General features: G+C 37.4%; 1 protein-coding gene across 11 annotated transcripts in view; it reads left to right on the top strand.

The window, feature by feature from the left end:
* hdac5 (histone deacetylase 5) overlaps window positions 1-16,795 on the top strand; it is an 83,389-nt gene extending 66,594 nt beyond the window's left edge. For all 11 annotated transcript variants that reach the window (XM_067381635.1, XM_067381633.1, XM_067381634.1 and 8 more), the window contains 15 exons: window positions 44-328; window positions 4,648-4,813; window positions 4,981-5,114; window positions 6,271-6,391; window positions 6,938-6,987; window positions 8,501-8,608; window positions 8,743-8,798; window positions 9,019-9,106; window positions 9,248-9,367; window positions 9,804-9,901; window positions 10,094-10,212; window positions 10,542-10,675; window positions 12,192-12,276; window positions 12,430-12,586; window positions 12,689-16,795. In XM_067381635.1, the coding sequence (XP_067237736.1) occupies window positions 44-328; window positions 4,648-4,813; window positions 4,981-5,114; window positions 6,271-6,391; window positions 6,938-6,987; window positions 8,501-8,608; window positions 8,743-8,798; window positions 9,019-9,106; window positions 9,248-9,367; window positions 9,804-9,901; window positions 10,094-10,212; window positions 10,542-10,675; window positions 12,192-12,276; window positions 12,430-12,586; window positions 12,689-12,728 (1,761 nt within the window). In that variant the 3' untranslated portion in view covers window positions 12,729-16,795. The remainder of the gene's footprint in view (window positions 1-43; window positions 329-4,647; window positions 4,814-4,980; window positions 5,115-6,270; window positions 6,392-6,937; window positions 6,988-8,500; window positions 8,609-8,742; window positions 8,799-9,018; window positions 9,107-9,247; window positions 9,368-9,803; window positions 9,902-10,093; window positions 10,213-10,541; window positions 10,676-12,191; window positions 12,277-12,429; window positions 12,587-12,688) is intronic.
* The last annotated feature ends 332 nt before the right edge of the window (window positions 16,796-17,127 follow it).

Raw genomic sequence — 17,127 nt, 5'->3', positions numbered from 1 at the left:
ACTATTTAGTTAAAATTGCCAACGAGCCCCACCTTCGTTTCAGATCCTCTCCAAAGGGGCGGAGCTTCCAAGGCAGCCTCCTACTCACCCAGAGGAGACGGAGGAGGAGCTTACGGAAACAACAGAAATGCAGGACGAGCGAGGGGAGGCGCCTGATCATGTAAGGGAGGGGCTACATAAAGATAGCTCCGGTGAGACCACACCCCCTTCGGAACGTCTGGTCCCGTTGAAGGGAGAAAGCACAGAAAGTGACTTGGAGGAAGATGATGATGAAGATGAAGCAATTGAACTGAGAGAATGTGATGAAGAGGGCGCCCCCTATGGCCAGGTGACCAATTACAGCTTTTTTTATACTGAGATTTTTGTTTAAGTTAAAGGTGAAGAGTTTTATTTCTGCAACACTTGTGTCATAAAACGGAATTGCAAAAATAATGCCTATTTTCAAAGAGGTTTCTTGAACTCCATCATCTGCCATTGGTCTAACACAGGGGTAGGCAAATTCAGTCCTAGAGAGCCGCTGTCCTGCTAAGTTTAGCTCCAACCCTAGTCTAACACACCTGAACAAGCTAATCAAGCTCTTCAGGATTGCTAAGGCTATAGGCAGCTGAAGGGTTTTTTTCATGGTTGGAGCTAAACTCTGCAGGACAGCGGCTCTCTAGGACTGAACTTGCCTACCCCTGGTCTAACAACATTGGTATTTTAACATGGGAAAAAATGACACACAAAATTTAATGTGATTTACAGAGCTGCAAATATGTACTTTGCATGTTTAGCTAGTTTCCTGAACTTCTAAGGATCTCGAACCTTCTAAAAATGCTGTTAACCTTTGTCCACCATTCTAATAACAACAGATACAGACAGCTTTCTATATTTATCCCTTTCTCCTTTATTGTCTTTCCCATCCCCATTCTATTTTGCATAACATGCAATGCAATCAAAACCTATTCAGAAACTTTAGTGACTTTAGTGCTGAACAGCCAGTCATGACAAGGCAGCGCAGTGACTATGCATGAGTCACCGTTCAAAACCTATGTGCATCACTTAGCTTAGATGTTTTTTAAATTTATTTCATTTTGTATTTATTAAACTAGAAGCAGCTGTGGCTCAAATTTGTGTGGATTTTGTGTTGTTGTTCGGCTTTTAAGATCCATCTGAACGTCTTTCCGATGTTTCTGTCACTGCACTTTTCGAGAGCTTAAGTGCGTAGGCAACTTCCCGATGAGTGTTGCGACGCACATGCGGGGGCTTGGTGACTGGAGATCGAGGGTATCCCTCTCAACCAGAGCGATTGCAGCATTTTCGCCCCCTGTAAAGGAGGGATTAAAGAGGAAGATTGCTCTCTTCTCTTCCTCCCACCAGTGACTCACCACTGGAGGCTGGAGGGAGCAGATGAGAAGAGGGAAAAAGAAACATATAAATAATTGCTAGATGGAAAGATGCAATGAAATCGACTTGGTGGAGGTTCCTCTGGGAGCAAAGGTCTATCTAGTTAGCAGTGCTTGCTTAGGTGTTTAGCTTTAAGGTATTACTATTGCTCATACTTCAGAGTAAGAGATTTAAACAAACTCCTATCTCAAATTATTAAACTTTGACATGAAACTCAGGAACCAGAATGGGCTTGAGGCAAGTTTTGCCAAAGAGCTATATAGAGCTGCACTTTATTCTTGGATTTATTCTTATCTTGCAAAAAAAGTACCATGGTTTTACCATCTGATACAATCACTGTACTGTAGTACCTTTTTAAGAGGTTGAGCTCTTCATGAATTTTGGATTTGGTACAATAGCTATACTGCTTTTTTTATTTTTATTTTTTTAATTAACATCTTAGTAATACCATGGTATTCTTCAAAATACTGTTTATATTATGGTCATATTAGCAAGATACTATTATTTTTATGAACTTTGAACTAAAACCATACTTGAGTAGGTTTATTCATATTTTACTAGTGAAATTTTAGTATCATTTATATTCTATTATAGTTTTTATTAATATTTTGAGTTAGCTTTTTTTTATAATTTTGATTTTCATTTAAAATTTTTGTTTAATACTGAAAGTAGTTTTGTTATGTGCTTTTTTATATATATTATAGTTAAATATTACTTTTTAAGTTGAATTTATTTTTATTTAAATGTTATCTTAAATTTAAGTTAAATTTAAATTAAGTTTTAATTTATTTCCAGTTTTGTAGTGTGTACTTAATCTATTGATAATATGCATTATTTTTTAAATTTAATTTTAATTTTAATTTTTTTTATTTTAGGAGCAAAAGTGCCTCCTCAAAAAATACAAAATGTGACTTACAGCAGGGGTCCGTGTTTTTTTTTTTTTTTTTGGATGTAATGTAATGTTTTTTGACTTGGAAATTGTGACAATATTAAGTATAAATGGGACTTGATTTTACATTTGATTTTATAAAAACAAAAATGCGAGGACTTTGCCTCCCCATTTTACCCCCTGCACGCCACTGATATGTATTCCAGCCCGTTCATTTGCATTTGCAGATTTGATCCTCCAAAAGAGCTCATTTTGATCTTAACACAGACCCGTGGTTGTGAGGGAGGGAGGAAGGAAAAACAAATGAATGAGTGAGAGTGAATGAGAGGGAGAGAGAATTATTGAAAGAAGAGCAACACCCTCCTCCTCGCGTTCGCTCTGCCTGCAATCATTGAGAAAAAATTTCAAAAGAGCACGGCATTAGAATTCAGACTGCATCCTCCTCGCGCAGCGGCAGACTCATACACACACACACATCTTCACATATACTCCTCCGTGAATGGACCTTCTCTGACTCATCTCTCCTTGGTGATTCATCTCCTCCTCCGGACCCCGCCCGCCTTTGCTGCCCTGCACTTCACACCCAATCACAGCCCACCAGGGTGACGTGACACGCCGCAGTGTGTGTTTGTGTGTGTATGTTATGCAGTGACATGCAGTCACCATTGAGGCAGCGATATACGAAACACTCCATGTCACTTTGGTCAGTCACGGCCCCTAGCTGGCCTTTCCTTCTCATTAAAACACCCCCACCTACGTCCTTGTGTGTGTGTGCGCGCATGTGTGTGTGTGTGAATGCCTCTGCTTGCTGCCGAGTGTCTTGAATACAAATTGAGCCCCCGTCACCTGCCACAGTGAGAGAGACAGATGCTGCATGGCTTTAGTGTCTCGAATAAAGAGAGAGTTGGCATAAAGAAGGGAATTGTGGATGTGTGTGTGTGTTGACATACCTTCATACTCAATTTCTCATGCAAGAAAAAAACAACTAGTAAGAATCCCATCATCTCGCATGGACTTCCATTGTACGTTGTACTGCATCAGCGGCTGTCTCGCTGCTGCTCACGCACGCACACGTTCGTTCTGCTCCTCTGACATAGAGCAGATTCTAAGGCTGTTTACTGCAGGAGACTTTTGAGTAGGTTTTTGGCAAATGTTCGCTGGGTTTCTTTGGTGAGATGGTCCAGACCATGTGCTTGAATTGATGTTTAGTCTGTAATGATCCTAACTTACACTTACACACTCCAGTGTTATTTTAGTATAATTTATATAGAATTAGAGTATTTATTAATATTTTTTCATTGAAAGTATTCATTTTAATTTTAGTATACGTTTTAGTTTAGCACTTTTGTCAAATTTATGTTTTACTAGCTTTATTCGTTCTTGTTTTTTATATTTCTGTAGCTTACAATTTTATTAAATAATTAAATTTAGTAATTTTAGTACTTCAACTTATTTATTTCAGTTGCCAAGGAAATTTTGTTTTTATATGCACACTGCTTGACCAAAAAAGTTGCTGTTGGATTTTAATAGGCAAATGCTTAAGAGTCAATATCTGGATCATTTTTGCTGTGATAATTATATTTCTAGCATGTTATATTTTTGGGAACAGTTGTTTTAACTCTAATTGGAGTGTGTAGATTTTTATTTCTTAAACAATCATTTGAGTCTTTATGATGTGCTGGTGTAGACTTTATAGAGTGCTCAACTCTTGCATTGTCAAAGTGATGCGCCTCTTGATGGAAATAAATGATGTGATGTTATTTCCATATTTCCAAGATGTGCATACATTTTTGGTCAAGATCTTGTATTGACAATGCAGGAGTCAAGCACTCTTTAAAGTCTACTCCAGCACATCCCAAAGACTTTCAATGCATTTGATAATATTTTATATTATTATAGATTTTATTTCAGATATTATATATATATATTTTTTTTTTATTTTTATTTTTTTTTTCAATTTACAGAAACTGATTTTTTTTTTATAGTTAAGTTTTGGTTAATACCAACACTGTCACATACACACTCTGTTGATTGATGGCTGTAACTGTTGTTCTGTCCTGACATTTCACCCATCAGATGACACAAGTTTACATTCTATGCTTATGTTCATGTTCACACCGAAGTGATGTGACTGACAAAACTGAATTACATGAAATATTGTTGATAGTTTATTGAACTTAATGAAACTGTACTGAAGTAAACTGAACTGAACTTGTTTAAAGTTTAATGAATAAATCTGTACTGTACCAAACAGAACTGAATTAAATTGTACTGACCAGAACTGATTCAAAGTGTACTGAACTAAATTAAACTGAGATGAACTGAGCTGCTGAATTGTAATGAATTAATAATGATTAATGTTCTTTCCACAGTATTTGGACCAGCAGCATGTGCAGCAACTGAATGTGTTCCAGGCCTCCCTGTCCATCACGGGAATGCCCCACAGACCCCTGGGAAGGGCACAGTCGTCCCCCGTCACTTCTAGTCTTAAAGCAGCACCCCTGAACGAGGTGCCCATTAAGCATCTCTTCACAACAGGTACACTGCACTGCTGTCAATCAGTCGAACAAGACAGATTGGAGAACTGATCTAAAAGACAGTATCCTTAGTTGATTGAACGGAATTCATGGTATTTTTACTTTGTATGGGACAGAAACTGATAACTAGACTGTTGTTTGTAATAATTTCCCTCACTCTCTCTGCAGGGCTGGTGTACGACACCTTCATGCTAAAGCACCAGTGCATGTGTGGGAACACAAACATCCATCCCGAACACGCCGGTCGCATTCAGAGTGTTTGGTCAAGGTTGCAGGAAACGGGCCTGCTTGGTCGCTGTGAGGTGAGTGTGCCACCTTCTGGAACGGTGGAAGAATAGCCAGAAACACTCAACATGTTAAAGCTCATCTCTTTCCATTCAAAAAAATACCTGAAAGTTCAGCTCTTTCTATTTAAAAGTTAATTTATGTTACAAAAGATTTCTATTTCAAATAAATACAGTTCTTTTAAACTTTCTATTCATCAAAGAATCCTTAAAAAAATAATCAGAAATGTTTCTTGAGCAGCAAATCATCATATTAGAATGATTTCTGAAGGATCATGTGACACTGAAAACCAGCGTAATGATGCTGAAAATTCAGATTTTCATCACAGGAATTAATTAAATTTTAAAATAAATTCAAATAGTATAATAATATTTAAAGGTGCCCTAGAATTAAAAATTGAATTTATCTTGCCATAGTTGAATAACAAGAGTTCAGTACATGGAAAAGACATACAGTGAGTCTCAAACTCCTTTGTTTCCTCCTTCTTATATAAATCTCATTTGTTTAAAAGACCTCCGAAGAACAGGCGAATCTCAACATATGCTCCGTGAATTCTTACTGTATTCACGGAGACAAGAGCCACTTGCAGTCTGTATAATTCATAAACACAACTTCATTCTTTATAAATCTCTCCAGCAGTGTGTAATGTTAGCTTTAGCCACGGAGCACCATCAAACTCATTCAGAATCAAATGTAAACATCCAAATATATACCATACTCACATGACCCGAAGCATGCATGCAGCATGCATGACGAACATCTTGTAAAGCATTTGATGGCACCTTTAACAATATTACTGTTTTAACTGTGCGTTACTGTATAAATGCGGCCTTGTTGCGAATAAGAGACTAATTTCAAAAACACGAAAAAAAATTACACACCACAAACTTTTGAATGGTAGTGTACACAACTGAATCATTTTGAGCAGCATATTTTTAAATATAAGATAATCTAACCAGTCATTTAGTGGTAAAATTTCACAGCTATTCATGGAAACAGTCATGGAAAATCTGAAAAAATATGAGATTTTTAACAAAATTGTCTGAATAATTTATAATGGCTTTTAAAAAATATTTAATCACAAATTAAATTAAAACAAGTGAGGCCATCTGCAATGGTTTGGTAAATCATGAATTCTATCTCAGTGTACTTTCTATGTTTGTTTGTGTGCAGAGGATCAGGGGAAGGAAGGCCACACTAGATGAAATCCAAACCGTTCATTCTGAGTACCACACGCTGCTCTACGGCACCAGTCCCCTGAACCGACAGAAACTGGACAGCAAGAAACTTTTAGGTGTGTTTTAGAAGCTCTCTTTTGTGATGTGTGTAAAGAGTTGCTGCCGTTTTGATTTAGGACACCAAAACATGATTCTCCTCCAAGTACACCATCCACAAAAAGCTTCCCTTGCTTGCTTCCAATCTGATGGGTTGCTTAAGCAAACCTCCTTTGACAGACGCCTAGGCTTTTTTTAGGTCCTAGACATTTGCCCACCCCCGCTTCTGAGTCACCAGCAAAGTGTGTGTGTGTGTGTGTGTATGTGTGAGGGTGAGGGTGAGAAGGTTCAGCTGCGGACAGGGTTGCCATCACTCCACCACCTCCACTTTTATATGAGACACACTTTGAAGAAGTGCAGACTGTTTTGACCTTGAGTGCTCTTTGTATATCAGTGAAACAGATGATAGTTGCGTCAGCATCATCCAGTGAGCATCCTTGAGACTGAACTGAATAAGCATAGCCAATTATGTCATTACCTGAATAGATAATGTGTGAACAACAGATGTGGGCCTAAACATAACACTCCTTCAGATCAGCTTCTAATTTCCTTTTTTAATTTTCTAGGCCCGATAAGTCAGAAAATGTACGCTGTCCTACCGTGTGGAGGCATTGGGGTACGTTTGTTCATTTTTCTGTCCATTCGTCACACTTATTTAATAAAGAATGAATTGCATTGAACTATATGTAATAGAAGAAGCAAAACAGAAAACATGTAAATTTGTTTGGATTGTGAAATGTAGATATTATTGGATACATAATTTTGTTCCTCAACAGTGCAACCTTACTTACCTTTGGTTATTGTAAATGTGATTGTCATTAAATGTGCACTATGTAACTTTTGACTCTAGCAGTAAAAAAAACAAAGGTAAAAACATTTTTTAGAAAAATGTTGTGCTTCGGCATTGCGTGACTGTGTGGATGAATATGACTCTTCATAATAGAAAAAGCTTTACAATGAACTCTGTTAGAGAGCTACAAATGGCAATTTATCCATTCAATAATATACTTTACTCGCCTGTTGAGTAATAAAAACACCATCTACGCTTAGTTTCAGACATTTTAAATCCTTCAGTACTCGTCATATACAAAAACCCAAGATGTAGCTGCTCCATGTAGGGTTATCAAAAGTACCAACTTCGATACCAAGTCGGTACTGAAATTTTAAAAATGTGATGATACCAGCATTTCCCCTTAGCATTTTGAGTGCTGTTGAGCGCTCACACATATGCACGGGAGCGTTTGAAAGCAGGCGTCTGTCAGCGGATATATTAGGGATGCACTGATAGACGCCTGCTTTCAAACGCTCCCGTGTGGATCTGTGTAAGCGCTCTGTGAACAACGTGATTTTGAAGTGTTGATCGTTGTAGCAAATCACAGACATATCTGTTGAGCGTGTGGACACAATGGCCTATCAGAGGTGTTTAAGAATCCGCTCAACAGTGCTCAAAATGCTAGGAGGAAATGCTAGTATTACAGTATCGACTTGGTACCGAAGTCGGTACTTTTGAAAACACTACTCATTGTGACAACTAACTTATGCCACTCGCACACCGCATATGCGTCAAAGTAGCCAAAGCAACTTTTCCCTCTTTATAAGATGAAAAGACAAACAAAGACGAGTGGCGTATGTTTGTAATTTCATGCAAAAATTATCCTGTCAAGTCTAAAATATATTAATTGGCTTACCATAGTGAATGAGGGTGAGACAAAAACAGTTTTTAGAAGGTTTAATGATTTATTGATTTATTATTTAAATGTTAATTTTGAACAAAAAAGTTACATAATGCACCTTTAATAATAATAATAATAAAAATGTTTTACTTATAATATATTTTATAATAATATTTTATGTGTTATTATTATATTATAATATTTAAAAAAATCTAAATAATAATAATAATTATTATTATTATTATTATGTATAATATTAAAATAAATCTAAATGTTTAAATATTAATAATATTTTTATTGTTGATGTTGATAATCTTGCACTAATGAATTGTCCCAAATAAAACCATGGACTTTTATTAAGGGAGTAAATAAGATCAGTTCTGAGTGCATCATTTTGTGACACTAGGTCAGTTTAACCATTTATAGTGATATGTAACATGATTTTATGTTCTTTAGGTGGACAGCGACACAGTGTGGAACGAGATGCACTCGTCGGGTGCCGTCCGCATGGCGGTGGGCTGCGTCATAGAGCTGGCCTTTAAAGTTGCTGCTGGGGAGCTGAAGGTTCATATCCGCTTCTCTGACCACGGATTCATGTTGACTTGATGTTCTGTCATAAATATCCTTTGCTTACATTACATCACATTTTCTTATGGTGGCCTCATCTTCTTTCTCTTCTATTTTTGTGTGATGGATAGAACGGTTTTGCGGTGGTCCGTCCTCCTGGTCATCATGCTGAGGAATCCACTGCCATGTAAGTAGTTTAAAACGCCTCCTTTGAGAGCCTGTATAAAATGTTTAAATTGAAATATATTAATATGTCGTTTAAAGCGTGTTCATTCTACATAAAAGTCCCCAAATGTTGAACATTGGATTGCTGTGAGTTTTGTGTGGTCAGATGTTTGATATCTAGATTTATAAATCATTTATGCGCTTTCACATAAATATCCACTGCTCTGTGTGTGTCTTGGCAGGGGTTTTTGTTTCTTCAACTCAGTGGCCATCACTGCCAAACTCCTGCAGCAGAAACTAGGGGTGGGCAAGATCCTAATCATAGACTGGGTGAGTTTTTAGGAGCTCCATGCAATACACAGCCGCCTGTGATGTTACAGTCCACATGTAGCAAGCAATATTATTGTACTGATTTATTTTAGATGAGTAAGAAAATGAAAATCTTCTCTAAAAGTCCACTTCTTTTTATAGGATATTCACCATGGAAACGGGACCCAGCAGGCTTTCTATAATGACCCCAATGTGCTGTACATTTCCCTGCACCGTTATGACGATGGCAACTTTTTCCCAGGCAGTGGCGCTCCTGAGGAGGTAACAACATTTCAGTCACTGTGTGAAGCTACTTAAAAGGATAATTCATCCAAAAATGAAAATTCTGTCATTTACTCACTCTCAACTTGTATGAATTTCTTTCTTCTGCTTAACACAAAAGAAGATCTTTTGAAGAATATGGGTAACCAAACAGGCCATGGGGCCCATTGACTTACACAGTTTGGAAAAAAAATACTATGGAAGACAATGGGGTCCATCAAATGTTTGGTTACGCACATTCTTCAAATATCTTCTTTTGTGTTCAGCAAAAGAAAGAAACTCATACAGGGTTGTAACAACATGAGAGTGAGTAAATGATGACAGATTTTTCATTTTTGGGTGAATTATCCCTTTAATTTGTGAATGGTGGCTTCCTGTAGTCATATGACCAAAATTGACTGTTTTTCTAACTGGTTTTCTCATGGGTTCTTTATAGGTGGGTGTGGGCCCAGGAGAGGGCTTTAACGTCAACATTGCCTGGACAGGTGGAGTGGAGCCACCTATGGGTGATGTGGAGTATCTGACTGCCTTCAGGTAAGATCTGTACTTCCTGCCAGTTAGGAAAAAATTCCAAATGTAGCCCCTTTTAACATTAAAAATATTTTTGTCGGACCAAATGAAATGGTTTTGTTAACTTTTTTGAGTACACTCATATGATGATGGCTTCTCTTGGGGGTCTGTGCAGATCATTTGTAATTCAAACACTTCCTGTCTGTGTGCTTGTAGAACGGTGGTAATGCCCATAGCCAATGAGTTCTCCCCGGATGTGGTGCTAGTGTCAGCTGGCTTTGATGCTGTGGAGGGCCACCAGTCCCCCCTCGGTGGATACAACGTCACCGCCAAATGTGAGTTTGCCGTTTTTCCATTTTCAGAACCAGAGGTCAGATGGCACAAAAGCTATTTATACCCTCAGTTGCACAGATGAGTTGAATTATACACATAAAAGGCCATTTAAAATGCAGTCATACCTGGACTACCTCAGTTCAGTGGGTCAATAAATATTGCTGTCATACTGGTAGTACCACTAAACAGTATTAACTTAATATTATGGTAGTCTTTTTTACATTTTAAACCTAAATTCCTGTTAAAATTGGGGACATTAAGGATTGCTAAAGGCTTTTGAGTTCATTTATAGTTCATGAATTACCCAGCATGCTTCTGGCTCTCTGCGTAGGTTTCGGCCATCTCACTAAGCAGTTGATGAAGTTGGCTGGCGGCCGTGTGGTTTTGGCACTGGAAGGAGGTCACGACCTTACCGCCATCTGTGACGCATCCGAATCCTGCGTGGCTGCATTGCTTGGAGACGAGGTGCCTGTCTTTCATTCACACACATCCAACCAGCACACGATATGATTATAAATCTGAGCTGCACAACTCGGTTCTGTTTTAACCCTTATGTTCTGTTTTGAGGTCTCAGTGATAAAACAAAGGGTTAAATCTTAAATAATATCTGCCTGCTAGCATTTAATTATGCCAGAAGTACATATTAAAAGATCTTGTAGGGTAAGTAAGATGTTAATTTCAAAATTACTATTATTATTCTTACACACGTGTCATTAGTGTGTCTGGGACCCTAAACAGTAAAAACAGTAAGATCAATATCAGCAGAACATGAGCTTTGAATAGGCTGTGTTTAAAGTCACTTACTCTCTGAGTAGGTACTTCTTTAAAAGAAGTAATTACTATCGATGTATAAAAGTACATTCTATATAGTAGGGGTGTAACGCTACACAAACATGATGGTTCGGTACGTCCTTTGGTTTTGAAGTCACGGGTCGGTACAGCAGGGGGAAAGAAAACTAAACAGAACATTTTTCATTTAATTTAAGCATTTTCTTAAGGGTAAAAAAATCTTAGCTAATGCTGTAAACAATATAGGGAGACCTTTCTTACACATTATTATAATATTAAACGTTAAAATTAACAACACAACCCAAAATATTAATTCAGTAGCTATTTATTTTTCGATATAATAATCAACACTCAAATAATGCAGGTTTTGCATTCAGTTCAACATCTAATTATTACTTATAAATCTACATTAAGTTAATTTTCTATTCCAATTCATAAATGAAATATAACAGTAGCTGTAGCAACACGCCAACAATGCACCTGAACACACCTCGTTTTCAGACCAGCACGCCCATGGGTGCACAAATTTGCTGTTTAAACAATGTGGCGCAGGACGTGAAAATTATAAATTCTGAAACTAGCAAAAAACACTTGCGTCACACCTAGTGCCGCATTGCGTTGGGTGTGTGATAGGGCCCTACATGTAAACGCATCAATCGACCATCTCTTCTTTTTCTTCTTCTGCGCTTTTTACTGGTAACAAACAGCATTGCGATACTACGCGCATCCCCTTCTGGATTGGAGCATGGATCGCCTGTGGCCGTCTGTATTCGTTGTGTGACTGCGTGAACCAAACTGTGACATCCATACTGTGACGGTTTGGGGCAAATACATGTACCATTACACCCCTACTATATAGAATTAGTGTGTGTAATTATACAGACGTACTACATTCGCCATGTTGTCATTGTCATGTGGCCTACCAGCCTCAGTTGCGTCACTTCACTGCCATTCACAAAACCTCTCCCATGGTCTCATGGGATAGTGTCCATTGGGTGCATACTTCTCACTCCAATTAGTAGGTCATCCAGGTATTTTTTGCCTACTGTATAAATACTGTGAATTACATACTACTCTGTTCACATACTGTATGTGATTTGGGATGCAGCCACAGTGTTCCTATGGATTAAATGAACATATATTATTTTATTACTTGTTCTATTAATGTTTTGTGTGTGTGTGTGTGTTGCAGTTGGATCCTCTACCACTGACGGTGCTTCAACAAAAACCTTGTCCAAAAGCCACAGCCTCTCTAGAGAGGGTCATTGAGATTCAGAGTAAGTGTGAAACCAAAGGTAACATGGTTAAGAATTACATTAACTTCTACATTCATACCCTCTTTCTTTTATAGTGTTTGTGTGTGTATATATATATATATATATATATATTATCAGTTTTGAGGTCTTTGTTTATCTTGTCATGATATGTAGGTAAACACTGGACGTCTCTGCAGAGGTTGGCTCCTACGGTAGGTCAATCTCTACTGGACGCTCAGAGACGAGAGAAGGACGAGGCAGACACTTTGACCGCCATGGCCTCTCTCACTGTGGACAACGATCAGCAAACAACTTCCACAGAAACCAGCAGGTACCGCAACTGGAGTCCAGTCTGTTGTTATACACCTTATAGCGAAAATTTAGTACATAATTTTAGCCTTCATAAACCGTTAACCAATTATTCCTTCCTCAGATCAGCAGAGGAGCCGATGGAGGAGGAACCCGTGTTGTAGAAGAGCGAGTAAAGTTCATCACTGCTCCAACCTTCTTGTCCACGCGTGCTTGGCACTGGTCACCCTGACGTCACGCCTCATGTTCCTCCTCCCAGCTCTTTGATTGGTTCCCTCGGTCCTTCACTCATTTCCAGGTGCTTGACTGACACGTTCACAGCCCACCCACTTTCGCTTTTCTGAGGTAAAGCATAGCAAACTGTTGCCGAAAGGAGGCGACAAAGGCATAATGGGTAATTACAGGACCACTCAGTGAGGGTTGCACCGCTGGATAGGCTGAACAATGGAGTACTCTTCAGAGAAAGGCCTTTGATTACAATTTATCATTGTTTTGGACTGAGGACGTAAAGAAGAAAATGCAAAAACGAAATAAAAAGAAGAAGAAGAAGAGGAGGAGGAAGGGAAAAACGACACGACAGCACATGGATGTTGTTGCTCGGAGGGCCGCGAAAAAAGCTTTGTTTTCTGTACAAAGTATAAGAAATGTATAAAGTTCCAAAAAAAGCCAACAAGCAGCAAAAATACTTCAGCACAAAACACACATATACACTCATTCACAAATGAACGTGGTTCCCAACAGAGGAACCAGATGTTCGGATCGTGACAAAACACCTTTTGCTGACAAGTATACTCGTTTACACTGTACCGTGTCGATTATTTGGTATACTTGTTCATCTGTATAATAACCTGTTATGAAAAGCACACAAACATATGAGAAATATATATATATATATATATATATATATATATATATATATATATATATATATATATATATATATATATATATATATATATATATATATATATATATATATAAATATACATACATATACATACATATACATATGTATATATATATATAAACATATGTGATTTGTGTGTGCCGTATACACATTTGAACACAAAAACATATATATAAAAACTTTATATCCCCTTTATGGAACATTTTCTTATCAGCTGTGGTTGTACATACAGTAAAAGAGCCTGCAGACTTTTATCCGGAAGTGGAAAAATGATGGTTAGCCTTTTTTCCCAGAAGCATTTCTTTTCTCTAAGAAAAACATACTTTTTTTGGAATATACGGCTTTGCTATAACATGCTCGCAACATAAATAACGGCAACCCATCCATTTTACGACAAAGATGTAAAATACGAAGAAAGGATTTTCAAAGCGTCCATCTCGACCTTCGTGGAGAACGAGGAAAGACGCGTTGTGGTAATGTCTGAAGAAAGACTTTTTTTTTCCAAGAACTTGGTGCCTTTTATACTAAGGAAAACATTTAATAACACCAATACTTAATGAATCGCAAATCCTCAGACTTAACTTTCATTGATTTGTTTGTTTTTCAAATTGCCTTAATTTTTTCAAAGAAAACGAATTTTAGCCATGAACGACGGAGAGCACAAAACGATTATTATCCTCCTTTTACCCCAGTTTCTTTCCGTTTCTCTTCTTTCCTTCTCATTGTTTTCCTTTTTTTTTCTTTTTTTTTAATGATGTAAATGTTGCGTTCTTGGTAAAAGGTTTTGATACTTCTTTTTTTATTTTAGTGTTAACGAAAGAACGAACGAACGAACGAAAGAAATGAAATGATTGTTTTATTTATCAGTCCTGTGCCGTAGACTAGCACATGACGTGATTGTTTGGAAACACTGACCAACTTCCTGTTTGTTTTCTTCCTTTGTACATGTATTTGTTTGGCTCCCTTACACTCGTTTATTTGAAACTTGTTTAATTTGACTTTATTTCCGAGAGAGTGTTAGCGGTGACCTTTTTTTTATTAAAACATTTCCTTTTTTGTACAAAAAATGTAAACGAAAACAGAAACAAAAGAGTCTGTATCAGTGTTAATTTCGTCATTTGATTTGAAGTATTCTCTGATAAGGAATGTACAGCGTGGTACAGATATTATCGATGATGTTGATTTATGTCACTGTGCAGTGCATTTGGCATTGTCCTTTTTCAGGATTTAAGGATATTTTTTTCCGGCAATAAGAGTGACTACCACTTTTTTTGTTTAACACTAAAATACTCTACAAACTTTTGGTTACATTTTCATCACCTTTTGATATAGCTTTTGTGCTATGAATATGGTTCTTTTTCACCAGACTAATTAGTATTGTTCCTAACTGTTGACAGTCTGTCGTATGCTGGTTATTCTCTTGTGCACTTGTGGATGAAATGCAATGGCTTGTTTATGACCCTGAAATAATGATCCTTTATTACATTTTCACTGTGTGACAACCGCTTTTGGGGGCCAAATTCGATTTAATCTTCTGCGTCTTTAATGTCAACCTCTTCCTTTAGCAATGTCACAGAAGTCAACGTCACCAACATTTCTTGGTCTGAGAGGTGACAACGTGTCTAATGGCAAGTACTTTCAATGAGACTGAACCGGGCCTCAAGCATCTTGCACTAATACTACACTGTAGGTCCGAACTTAATCACGTTTTTTACTTTCGGTTCTCATGCTCAAATTACGAGGCATTAAAAGCAAAGTGAATTATCTCAGCAAATGCATTTTAAATAGTGTGTGAACTCTCTCGTCAGCGTTTTTTCTTTGTGTATGTTCATTGGTTCACCGATGAACTGTTGATGTAGAAACGAAAATGCGCATTTCTTGACTCTGCTCTCATTTGATTTATTTATTTGGAGTCAGAAATGACTGCTGAAAGTAAGTTGCATTGCTTCTGGATCAATGTTTGTGTCATTGTAAATCTATGAAAAATTAAATATTGTCTCTTCTCTTTGACAGCCTCATATCCTCTGGGCAATAACTTTCAAAAAAAAAAATCACATCACAAATGTGATGCAAAAAACGGGCCAGTTTTTTCTCAACAACAGTCCTCTATGAAGAGCCATTTATACGTTACGTCACCATTTATAGGTTTGAACTGTTTTTGCTCTCTGTTGAAACACTAACGTCACCTTCAGCTGTTCATTCTGTCTCTAACCGTAGTTGTTATCCTCATGGTACCGAGCGCATTGACTTGGTTTTTTGCGGTTACAGAGAAACACTTAAGGCTGACACCAGCCTCTGTACTTAGATACTGTAATATACACTAAGAGAATTTCCCTCTTCTATGTGGCTGTTTGAATCAGGAACTACTGTGATCAGGTTTTGTAACGTTTGGATGTAGATCACCAGCCATTTGTGCATAGTTTTGTATCTTCACACTATATGGTGTCAAACAGTTTATTGACCGTGCAGTTGGTGGTGAAAGTTTTTTGTCCACTCCTTTTTTTTTTGTTTTAAGGATGAATCAGCTGACGTGTTGGTCCCTGAGAAGTCCCTTTTTGAGACCTAAATCTTCTGCTTAGGTGTGTTGGGTTGAGCAATACATAGAGAGGGGAAATAATCGATCAGATGTAATACAGTACAGTAACGCTTGGTTCTCTTAAACTAGCCACTGAGGGAGGTTGTTCATTTTTGATGGAGGTTTACACAATGATCTTTACACAAAGAAAACAACGTCAGCGGCATGAACAGGGCCTTACGATGGACACCGGGAAACCTCTTTATGTGTAAAAGACATCGCCATTCGCCATGGAAGATAGCTTTACTGTCTCTGCCACACATTTTGCTATTGGGTAAATATGTATATTTATTGATAATTCATATGTTGTGTATATGTAGTGACCTATGATCGTCAAGGTTCAAAGAGTGCTTGTATATTTTTTGACTTTTTTGAAAGAGAGGTTGTGTCTCCTTCACTGTCCCTTCATTTCTTTGCTGTTCTACATCACTTGTTGTGATTGGGTGTTTCAATTTGTGAGATCTTTTAACCTTACATTTTTAACATCCTTTCTCTCTATCTTTCTAATCTCTTCTCTCTCTCTTTCCTGTCTATCTTCTGGTCATATTGATATGCAGAAGTTATCTGAAATTATCAAAGCACATTCCCTGTTTTATTGTGTTCTTTCAATGCTTTCATGTTGCGACAATACAAAGGTGTGTATACTAACTGCTACACACGTGTATATAGGGTGCATATATGTGTACACATGTGCAATACACGCTATTTGAGCAATCTATTACTGTGACTATTAATCATTAAAAATTGCTGTCCCTTTGAATCTTGCTGTTTGGGTTTTTGTCATTTCTTTAAATAACAATGAACTGCTCAACTTATACAGGGAAAATTTTGGGGCCAGTGGTGAAAGATACTGTACAAGACATTTCGTTTTTTTTTTTTTTTTAATTAAGTCTGTTGCCCTTCGTCTTAACTTCCTGCAGAGTCGTCTAGCTCTGCTTAATGTCTTAATGAGTTAAAATCGATCCATGAATATTTGTGACAAATATTTTATTTTAAAGCGAAACATACCCTGATGCATTTGTTTTCATTCAGCTTGTCTTTATTAATATATTTAATATTTTCTAATATTAGAAGGTTCTTT

The sequence above is a fragment of the Chanodichthys erythropterus genome, chromosome 3, assembly GCF_024489055.1.
Source record: "Chanodichthys erythropterus isolate Z2021 chromosome 3, ASM2448905v1, whole genome shotgun sequence".
In the NCBI taxonomy this organism is placed as follows: domain Eukaryota; kingdom Metazoa; phylum Chordata; class Actinopteri; order Cypriniformes; family Xenocyprididae; genus Chanodichthys; species Chanodichthys erythropterus.
The sequence above is the reverse complement of the archived record's forward strand: the minus strand, read 5'-3'. Positions and strand labels throughout refer to the sequence as shown.